General features: G+C 40.3%; 1 protein-coding gene across 1 annotated transcript in view; it reads left to right on the top strand.

The window, feature by feature from the left end:
- The first annotated feature begins 728 nt into the window (after positions 1 to 728).
- The window catches only part of MCM10 (minichromosome maintenance 10 replication initiation factor), a 32,211-nt gene continuing 21,333 nt past the window's right edge, over positions 729 to 11,606 (top strand). The window contains exons 1-5 of the mRNA XM_061178492.1: positions 729 to 764; positions 6,216 to 6,557; positions 7,364 to 7,468; positions 7,613 to 7,750; positions 9,426 to 9,597. Of these exons, the coding sequence (XP_061034475.1) occupies positions 758 to 764; positions 6,216 to 6,557; positions 7,364 to 7,468; positions 7,613 to 7,750; positions 9,426 to 9,597 (764 nt within the window). The 5' untranslated portion in view covers positions 729 to 757. The remainder of the gene's footprint in view (positions 765 to 6,215; positions 6,558 to 7,363; positions 7,469 to 7,612; positions 7,751 to 9,425; positions 9,598 to 11,606) is intronic.

The following is an 11,606-nucleotide window of genomic DNA, read 5'->3' as shown; positions in this document are numbered from 1 at the left end:
CAGTGCAGGACACATGATGGGTCCATAGAAATGTTTGTTGAATAAATGAAAAGAAAGCACCATAATTAATACTTGACATCGGACTTACCAAAGTCATATATATTATAGAGCCCATGTAAGTTAAGCAATAGCCTAGAAAAATTTATATTTTCTTCTTGCAGTTTTAAAAATCATTTTAAATGAAAAAAGGAAAGTGCACAGAATTATATGACTTTATCCTAATTAGCTATGCCAACTGTTCCTCTGAGCTTTGCTAACTAGTACTGAATCGAAATCTTGATGTGACTAAGCTGCAACTAAGTAGAACCACACAGTAGGCTCTTATGGACAATGTAGACCTCAAATGTGTTACAAGAAATAAAACAGATAATAGCCCTACTATTTAGACCAGCCTTCATAATACCTGTTCACAATTTGTCTCATCTGTGTAACCTAATATCAAACAAACTACTCTGTACCTCAACCGAGTTTCTGTAACCATAGCTTGGAGACAAGAAAAGGGACTGCTTTCATACTAGGAGGCAGATGGTGTTGGTGGTGGGGTGAGAAATAGCCAGAGTCTGGATGAATTCTGAGCTTGAGCCCCTACAATTTGTAGGATTCTGGGTTTGCTGTATATGCGTGGGATGTGAGAGAGAAGATTCAAGGGTGACTTTTCTTATGTTCATTTCACGCAGCCAAGGTCCTGCATTCCTGCCATCTCCTGGGCACCTGTTCCTCCCTCACAGTTCTCCATCTCCACTGTTCTCTTGACAGCATGGATGGTGAGTCCTGGCCATTTTCTCAGTTCCTCTTTGTTTCATGGAAAATCACTCTTGTGTTCATGGGCTTGTTGTTACTTATTCCACTTATAAAATAGTGAAAATAGCTGCCCTCCCCTCAAGCATTGTCTGAGTGTTTCAAAAGAAATCTCACTTCAGTCAGTGAATGTTATTTATTTTAATCAGGTGAGATTTCTGTTCCTGACAGCACTGATTGTCTTTCATAATAACGGTAGTTGACATGTACTTACAATATGCCAAGCACTGCTCGAAGATCTTACGTATACAGTTGGCCTTCCATATCTGCGGATTCAACCAACTGCATAGAAAATATTCGAGAAAAAAAATCCAGAAAGTTCCAAAAAACAAAACTTGAATTTGCTGAGAGCTGGCAAGTACTTACATAGCATTTTCACTGTATTAGGTATTATAAATCACCTAGAGATGAAGTGTACGGGAGGATGTGCATAGCTTATATGCAAATACTACGCTATTTTATATAACGGACTTGAGCATCTATGGATTTTGGTATCCGTGCGGGATCCTGGAACACATGCCTTGTGGATACCAGAGATGACTGTATTAACCAATTTTACCCTCACAGCAACTATTTCATAGACAGGAAGACAGATGTCTGGGTGACTTGTCACAAGTGAAACTGTCAGAAGCAAGGATTTGAACCCAGGCAGCCTCACGTCGGAGTTCACATTTGATATTGAAATCTGTTGAAGTGGTTTTAGTCTAGCTCTGACTTAAATTCTTATAGTGCTTTTAAATTTTGTTCAGCTTGCAGGGATGTGTGCAAAATATTTACCTAGCAAAGCGATGTTGCTCTAATTAGCAGAGCTTAGCCTGAGAGCAGCACAAAAATGATTGTGCTGGGTGTGAAGAGACTCTCACAAGTAAAATGCATTATTTTTCTGGTTGCGTAATTTTGTTTATTATTTTTCAGAATTTTTATTGGAGTATAGTTGATGTACAGTGTGTTAGTTTCAGGTGTACTCTGGCTGGTAATTTTAACCCCCAAGTTTATTACACTTTGCCTTTTAAAAAAATTAAAACCAAACGCTGAAATTCATCGCACTGTGATAATATGTGAGATTGATTGTACCATTGGTATAATGATAGTTTCCTATTTCTTAAAATCACCAAATTACCTACAGAGCCATTGATGTAATACAAAGTGTAACTTTTTGCTATGAGGTGGTCATGAGAAGAAGTGGTGAATGGGTCCGTGTTCTCTCAGAAATCACTGTGTCTAAAAAAAGTCTCACTTGGTTGGCATGGCTTCACAATTTGGTCCAGTATAGATGAAATCAAAGGGTTTCCTGGTGCTAGGTGCTGTTGAACAACATCCATGTTTACATGCTAGTAGAGAGAGCAAGATAATAAAAAAACAAGTAGGAAAATATCAGGTAGTTGGTAAGATGGGAGACGCCGGAATGAGTTTGGATGCTGAGAGGAATGCGCCTGGAGACAGGGAAGAACCGGTGATGTGGGAGAGAGCTGGTGATTGTCAACTGAAGTCCTGGAGAAGCTGAAAGTAGTGGGAACCAGTGTCTAAATGGAGGAATTGGCCAGAAATAGGACTCGACGCTTCATCTGTCATCGCTGGAGGAAAAGCAGAGAATACAGGTTCAGGTTTGGTAGTGAAGGATGATGAAGTCTGATTGCTTCTATGTTTTTTCCTATAAAATACGAAACAAGATCAATCAGCCAAGATTAAAGTGGGAGGAGAGGGCATCAGAGGTTCAAGGAGAGATGTGTGAAGGAGTTAGAGAATAGGAAAGCAAGTGTATCAGGGAAGTGTGAGGATTTTTAAGCAGTAATGACTGCCCGCTTGTTATTGGCGGGTGTATATTTAAAGTTAGACCAGTCATGGTGGTGGGTCTTTGTCCAGGAAAGTTCACCAGCTGGAGTGCAGGCAGGGAGGTGGTGGCCTGTTGGATTTCATCAGGGTTAAGAACCATGAGGGCAAGAGAGACAAGCAGGGGAGTTAAGAAGCTTTAGAAGGCAGTGATTATAATGATAGAACATGGATCCAAAGTGAGGAGATGGGGGATGAGGGTGGTAAAAACACTGTAGGAGGGTTGATGGATTCGGACATCTTTTTTTTTTTTTTTTTAATTTTTATTGGAGTAGAGTTGATTTATAATGTTGTTTAGTTTCAGGTGTACTGCAAAGTGAATCAGTTATACATATATCCACTCTTTTTATTTTTTTTTTCTTAAGATTCTTTTCCCATATAGGCCATTACAGAATATTGAGTAGAGTTTCCTGTACTATACAGCAAGTTCTTATTAGTTATCTATTTTATATATAGCAACGTATATATGTCAGTTCCAATCTCCCAGTTTATCCCTCCACCCACCCCCATTATCCCTGGCAACCATAAGTTTGTTTTCTCCATCCGTGACTCTGCTTCTGTTTTGTAAATAAGTTCATTTGTACCCTTGTTTTTTAGATTCCACATATAAGCGATATCATACGATATTTGTCTTTCTGTGTCTGATTTACTTCACTCAGTATGACAATCTCTAGGTCCATCCATGTTGCTGCAAATGACATTATTTTGTTCTTTTTTATTGCTGAGTAATATTCCATTGTATTGAATATATATGTACCACATCTTCTTTATCCATTCCTCTGTTGATGGACATTTAGGTTGTTTCCATGTCCTGGCTATTGTAAATAGTGCCGCAGTGATCATTGGGGTGCATGTATCTTTTTGAATTATGGTTTTCTCTGGGTGTATGGCCAGGAGTGGGATTGCTGGGTCGTATGGTAGTTCTATTTTTAGTTTTTTAAGGAACCTCCATACTGTTCTTCGTAGTGGCTGTACCAGTTTACATGCCCACCGACAGTGTAGGAGGGTTCCCTTTGCTCCACACCCTCTCCAGCATTTATTGTTTGTAGATTTTTTGATGATGGCCATTCTGACCTGTGTGAGTTGATACCACATTGTAGTTTTGATTTGGACATCTTAATAAAGTGGAGGAGATGGCGGATGGGAGCACTAGAGTGAGTTGGCGGAAGGATAGGAGGTGGGGATCAGAGTGGGATGCTTGAAATCAGGATCTCAGAGGTAGGTTGTACCTTTGCTGTGATGACACGGAATGACCTTGGGAGTAAGTGGCTAAGATGAGGGGAGGACAGGACCATTGAAGGTGAGGTCAGGAAACCGAGAGATGAAGGCATTGGCTGGATCATCTTTGTGCAGGTTGTAGTGACTGAGAATCGTGACAGCAGTAGAGATGGAGGGGAAGAGGGAGGCATCCAAAGGGAAATCAGTCGGTGACAGCAACCGGAAGGGGATCTTGATGAAAAAAATCTTCTGTCATGAACTGTGGCTTGAAGAAAGTTAAGTGGTTCCAGAGTGAACAGGGATAAGCAAAGAAGACGTCAGAGCCCTGGAGTTGATCGCCAGATATCTACTGCACGCCTAGTGCGTTCTGGGCACTGTTCCAGCATTTGCAGTGTGGATGATTAAAGAACTTCCACTCAAGAGGGTCACAGGGCAGCCAGATTTTTGTTGTAAGAGCCACTGAAGATATAGGAAATGGGCTGGTAGTAGATTCTGTTGGGTCCAGAGAGCAGATCCCAGGAGTTTGGGAGCAAGGAGGGTGGAAGATAGTGTCAGTGTAACATGGAGAAGACAGATGATTTGGGGTGGTGACCGAGGTAAACTGGGATGGAAGGCATCACGGGATCAGCCCTGGTTCTCTCATGAAAAGATGGGTTCAAGGCCCAGAGTGTGGAGCCACTAGGCAACCTTTTTCACCTGTGGCTCCCAGTGGTGTGGGCCCAGGCCTCTTCCGGGGTGTGCTCTATACAGCAGCTTGGAACGGGAGAGAGAGGAGGGCCTCCTGGCTCCGTTTGGGGATGTGGTGATCTCAACTGGCGCCTAGGGAGTCTGGTGGGCTCTTCTCTCTTGCTGCACCCTGCAGTCTTAGAGTCTTTGTTGACTAAGCAATTCAGACTAATTGTTATGCAACCTCTGACTTTAAGCTTTAGACTCTTTCATCAGATTCTAGGCCTTGAGTTTGACTATTGGCTCATTTCCTTCTGGTAAGGGAGCATAGAGCAGCGGAAAGGATATTGGTTTACTGATCTAGAGATCTCCATCCTAACCCAGGCTCCTGTGCTGACCTGTTTCGCCATGTGATCCTGAACAGACCCTTAGCCTCTCTAGGTTTCAGCCCCTGTCTTTCCAGCGAGGGGGTGCATCACATATTCTTAATGTTTTTGCTTTAAATGCCTCTAATTTTATAAAGGAATCATGCCCAAATAGGGGGAAAAAATGAGCAAACAGAATAAACAGATAAATCAAGAAAGAAGAAATCCAATTGGCCAGTAAACATAAGCAGTCCTCTACCTCACCAGTAATCCTGGAAATGCCAATCAAAGCAGCAAACTATCTTTTAAAATCATTCATCAGATTAGCAAAACATCTTAGATGATGTACCAGGTGTTGGTGAGGTAGTAGGGAGAAACTCTCACAAATGTGCAGGAAGGTAGATGCATGCTTGTGGCATAGTTTGTAGTGGGAAAAAATTAGAACTAGCCCGTTTATTGGAAAAAGGCCTTTATTGGAAAATGGGTGAGTAAAACATGATACAGTCTTACCATGGAGTACTATACAGCAGTTGAAAGAAATAAACTACAACTATATTTTGATTTGGATCAATCTTACATGCAATGTTGAATGAAACCAGGGTAGGAGTAACACGTACAGTGTGAAATAATCTATATAAATATTTTTAAAGCAACCAAATACTATGTTAACGAATACCTATATATTTATGTTAAAAGTATGAAGAATGGCCTCGAGTGATATAGCAAAATTATGACAGTGATTGCAATGGGGCCTGGAGCCAGCCAGTGGTAAGGAGTTGGGACAAGATTTGACATGATAAACTTCTTAAACTTTTATTTTTCCCAACCGTTTAATGTAAAAGCTAAAAGCAAACATGATAAAATGTTAATGATGGCTAATTCTGGGTGACGGGATATGAATACATTTAATATCATGCTTTGTAACTTTCTATAGTTTTTAAAAATTGCTCAAACAATTAAAAAGTGAGGGAATATATCCATCTAGAACCTAAATGTATACTTAGCGTGTTTTTCAGTTATTCCCTTGTGGGTTGAATTTCGTATGCAGGAAGTGTCTGATTAGCTGAAGTAGCACAGGTAAATAGATCTAGCCCAGTGGCTGGCCCACGGTGGTCACTAAGCAGATACTGGCTCCTGCTTTCTTAGCCCAGTGCCCTCCAAGAAGCACTGGGGGAGAGGAAAGGTAGAAACAAGAACAATAATTATACCAGGCAAAATGGTGAATCTGCCGAGTCATTTTAACTGCCTTATGAATGTTGAATGTTTTAACTCTGTTTGTCAATGGCTGTTTTTCACAGGTAGGCTTTCTTTCTTTCCTTTTTCTTCTTTTTCCCATAGGGGAGGAGGATGATTTGTCTCTGCTGACCGCACTGCTGGAGGAGAATGAGTCGGCCTTGGACTGTAATTCAGAAGAGAGTCAGTCCTTGACCCAGAAAGATGGTGAACCTGATGCATTCGATGAGCTCTTTGATGCTGATGGTGATGGTGAATCTTACACAGAGGAGGCTGATGAGGGAGAAGTGGAAAAGGCTGAAGACCAAAAGGAGAATTTGGATGCTCTCTTTGGAGACATGGAAGACTTAACAGATGAGGAAGAAGCTCCTACATCGCAATCAACTAACAACAGGGCCCTCCCTGCTCCTGCTCCCAGTCAAGGGAAGACTCATCAGGAATTGCAAGGTGCCTAACCACGTGCTTTCTCTAATTTCTTTACAGTAGCCCTGATGAAGACCGCCCATCTGACAGCTTTCCTCAAAATAGCTGCCGAGTCAGGGGTAGGGATAAATGACTTTGCCAGGAACGTTGTACGAGTTAGTGGAGCGAGCACTTAAAGCCAGCATCTGAGGGTACAGAGGCCCCCTTATATCAGGGTCAGCCAGGTGTGACTGATCCTTCGCAGAATGGCTCTAACATTTCTCACACTTATTACAGAAAAATAATACTTCAGGATTTAGCAAAGGGAGCCAGGGACAAGACTACAAAGCAGCTACACGTTCTATTTCAGCAGAAGACCATTTCTGAACACTCACATTGAGGACTGCCATTTTCTTATTCCTGGCATCTTTCTCATGTATTTTTAAATTACAGTAAAATTCTGCTCTAATCAATGGGCTATTTCTTCTAATACAGGAGCCAGCATTTATTGTATTAATTATGGTACTTGATTTACGAAATAAATATAATCATTTCTTGACTCTTAAGAACCTGTCAACCATGGACATGTATCTGTGATTATCTGTCAGTAGTACAAATTCATAACCAGCTTTGGTATTAGAGATTTGATTACTGGAAATAATCATGTTTCTTTCTCTGAGGGGACCTCTTCGAAGTGCAAAAGTTAACTGTGAGTTTTCGGTGTGTGATTCTATTGTGGGTCGCAAGGTTGTGGAGGTGATGGGTGGACGTCAAAAATCATTTCAGCGCTTTCATCATGTATCATATTTCCTCTGGTCTGGTTCTTAAATCAATATATTTTTCTTCCCTAGATGAATTAAGGAAGGTGCAAGAGCAAATGAAGTCCTTACAAGAACAGCTGAAACTAGCGACAATTAAACAGCCTGCAAGTCCAGCCCGTCTGCATAAAACCCCAGGTAATCAGACTAATTCTAAGGATAGTATGCATTTCTGTTACGAAGAAATTATAACATTACTTCTGCATCCAACTCCTGGTAAAACGGTTTTTGAGCCCCTTTCTAAATTTTCTTTACTAATTTCTTTTACTTTTAATCAAGTAGATAAGTCTCCACGTCCCCCTCTTAAGGAGAAGAAAGTTCAGAGAATTCAGGAGTCGTCGTGCTTTTCTGCGGAGCTTGACGTCCCTACTCTACCAAAACCCAAGCGGGTGGCTCGGACACCAAAGGTTTCACCTGCAGGTGTAGTACTTGAGGCCTCCCTGGTTTCTCACTGCTTGGGTTCTGTTTGCAGTATATTTTGGCAACGTCATGTATGTGTGTGTGTGTGTGTGTGTGTGTGTCTGTGTGTTTTGGTGTATCTTACATGCCCATTGAGAAAAGTAAGTTTCCTGGGAATGGAAACCATATGCTGTACTTCCTAATCTTTCTCTATATCTCAAAGTACTTAGAAAATCCTTAGGTAGAGAATAGGTATTTAACTAAATGCTTAGTGGATTCAGTTTTTTTTAGCTCTTATAGTCCTGTAGTTGACTTGAATTATAGTCAAGTATAACCACTGGGTTGAGTTCTTATGCTAGCAATCTAGAGATTTAATCTTCAGGCTGTGAGACTGAGGTACAGATCCCCTTATAAAATGATCAAGTTTTATTTGAAGCCAGGTTGTTTTAAACCAGAGGATCCATTCTTTAGAAAAGGCTTCTTTGCAGGAGTATAGAATGGTACTCAAAATCCTATTTCAGCACGTACATATATACACACAAAATAAAATGAAAAGGATTTATAAGCTCTATGTATTGGTTTTGTTGTACTGCCTTTTTGCCCAAAGTGATTATTCTTTGGAAGATCTGAGACAAAATGGTCTGGAGATAACATAGTTTAGAGTAAGCAACATTTTATTGATCACACATGTTCAAAGAGGCCCTTTTGATTACAGTATGATACATTGACACAATAGTACAGAATAGCTGTAGGCTCCTAGTGTTCATATTTATTTGATAACAAATTATATATTCCATGTATCCACTTATTAATAGTGTTTATCCCTTTAGGACCTTTGATATATTACTAAGGTGTTTTATTAGGCAGTGTCCAAAGTTGGCTTTTTAAGGGATGGGGCAAGGGCATGGTTTCTGGAGATTCTAAAGTTCTAGGGTTGTCCTGGCCCCTGGCTTGCGAGCAGTGATCCAAAGTCGCTTTGAAGGTAAACAACAATCTTACTTAAGAGAGAGAGAGATTTTATTAAGGAGAATACCCAAGCTTTCTGACCCTCAGGAGCATTATCAAATGCTTCTAAAATATGAAAAGTAACCATGTCAGAATACCCTGGGCCCCCTAATTACCCCCCTCCCCCAACCCCGCAAGTATAATGGAATGGATTGAAATGAAATGAAACAAGAAATAAGAAAACAAAGGGGAGCAAACTTTGGATGTTTTTCGGGTAGAATTTGACCTGTGCACACATCTCCACTAATTACTGATTTCTATAGGAGGGCTCTAATTCCCTCATGGAATCTTCTGCAGTGCTCTGTATATGGTGAATACTCAGTAAATGGCTTTGCCCAGAGGAACAGTGTTTTAGAGCAGCACTGCTACAGCAGCCACTGGCTACATGTGGCTAATTAGATAAATTCGGCATTCATTTCCTTAGATACACCAGTCAGTTTCAAGTGATCAATGTCCACCTGTGGCTGGTGGCCGCCACACTGGACAGCAGTGCTATAAAACATTTTCATACACAGCAAGCTCTTTGGACCACGCTGCAGAGATCTGGGGGTAGTACAGAAATGATCCTGTGGGCTTCCTTTGTTCTCTCAAGATTTGGTTATTGCATATGTTGATTAAAAAAAGAAACAATTCCATTTAATGTTTAGTTATCAGTATGGTTTTCTTTTCAATTTTTATGTTCATTTTTTAGAGCCCCAAAGCTCATCTTTCAGGATGACAGGTGCACCCTCCCAACCACTCCGAACGACTCCTGGGAACAAGCCTGGTGGGATGACGAGGGATCAGAGTGCAGGGACTCCCAGGAGCTCTGGGGAAACAACTCAGACAGTCTCCGTGGAAGCCTTCTCCGGCCTGAGGCTCAGGTCAGTAACTGTAATGGGCCTCTCACTCTGTTCATAGACCCCACTAGATGCCTCTTCCTCCTTCCTAGGGACTTGGCCTTCCAGAAATAGTGTGTTTGTACCGCAGATCCGCATAAGACCTACAGCTCTTGAACTTGACCATACTAGGCCATCAGCACTGGGTTTGACTCAGTATATTTACATATGAATAAGGAAAACTTTCTCTTGCTTGTGTAAAGAATAAAAGATATATGTTCATAAAAAAAGAGATCAGTAAATAATAAGTACTGTATTTAATCAGAAACTGATGGAAACAGTGATAGAGACTATTTTTAAACACCTAAAGGTATATACAGTTTAACCAGGATAGTAGTATCTTCTTATAGTTGATGTTAAGAGAAATAGCTCTGCTCTTTTTCTTCCTGATAACTTTTAAGGCCAATTTATATTCTGTGTATCTGTTCCATGGAGAAATTAAGATATTCAGTTAAAATAGGAATAAATCCCAGGATCGGTTCAGGGAAAAGCCTGGACTTGGAAATCTGTGCTTTGCATCACTACTGCCTTGCATCTCCATTATTACTGCTCTTGAAGCCCAGGGCAGAGCAGTAACCCTTACTCTGAAACCCGATTGCCTTTAGTACTGTCTATCTGAGTAGCCAAGTGCAACCCCTCTAGAAGACCTGAGCCTTGTCAATCTAAAATAAAACTGCTAAGCTCTTAAATAGTATATTATTAAGCAGGGGGAGAACAAGTGACTGCTAACATGCAGTGGAAGTTTATTGTAAAGACTCCGTACTCTCCAAAATTGGGGGAAAAATCAGTATCTTAATTACATTTGAGACAGAGTCGGAGGGACGGAATACAGTAAAAGCTCATTGATGGGGCTCAGGGTTCTTTTTCAAGGTAAATGTGGCCCTCCTGAGATGATACTGCCTTTCCCAGTTGAAACTCCCTACAGATAATGAAAGATGTTGCTGATGTGAGCGTGCTGAACATTTGAACGGAATGGAAGTAGACGAAGTTGAAACACTCAGCCAAAGCTTCTGAGGGGCCTACAAATTTAGGGGATTGCAGAATTGTTTGAGTCTCTGTAATTGTTCTACCTGAACCACAGAACCTAAAAATACTCCGAAGGATCACTGCCTGATAGTAACCTATTAACTTAAAGAAATCAGGCAAAGAAAGGATTTCTTCACCTATGTCAGTGTTTCCCTCCTGAATATTTTTCATTGTTCAGAGGTAGCTCTTGGACTTTCTATTCCAGAAGACTTCTGAAAGAGTCAGAAAGCATGTTTTTTCCTGTTTTCTCTTGTCCTTGAATAGGTAATATGATCAAACATGGAACAGATGTTAATATTCTACTAGAGAAAAACAATTTACAAATTCATGAGTTTTTAGCCACTCATTAGGAAAAAGAATATATTAATTGAAGCTAGGTTCAAAGTTTTTATTTATTATGTGAAAAGGTTGGCTTAAAGAAAACTAATTAGAAATAGTAGAACTTTTGAAATTCTTGCAGAATTGGTAGAATTGAAATATCTTATTTACTTAAGCAATTCATGATTTTGTATTAAAGTCAAGAGATTATTTTTAAAAGAATATTATAACTTTATATTAGAATTCATAAGAACTTAAAGAATTTGTGATCTTTATTTTCTACAGAGGTCCCAGTTCTACATCCAAGGAAAAGCAAACCTAGCTTTTAAAATTATCTCTTTCTTGTTTTTTGTTTTTTTTTTGCCACACTGTGCGCCATGTGGGATCTTAGTTCCCTGACCAGAGATCAAACCCGTACCCCCTGCAGTGGAAGCACAGAGTCTTAACCACTAGACCGCCAGGGAAGTCCCAAAATTATCTCATTTTTATCTGCTGTAAAAATATGTGCCTTGTCCATTACTACGTAACTACACCTCCCTGAAAACAGGTGCTTTAGAGATTTCTGCCAATTACATCTCTGCTAACCAATTTGCTACAGTGCCAGATAATCTCTTCTTAGAATAATAATCTACCAGTCGCTGGTTTCTTGA

This window comes from Eubalaena glacialis, chromosome 2 (genome assembly GCF_028564815.1).
Source record: "Eubalaena glacialis isolate mEubGla1 chromosome 2, mEubGla1.1.hap2.+ XY, whole genome shotgun sequence".
NCBI classification, from domain to species: Eukaryota; Metazoa; Chordata; class Mammalia; order Artiodactyla; family Balaenidae; genus Eubalaena; species Eubalaena glacialis.
Note: the sequence above shows the minus strand (reverse complement) of the source record. Positions and strands in the feature narration are given on the sequence as shown.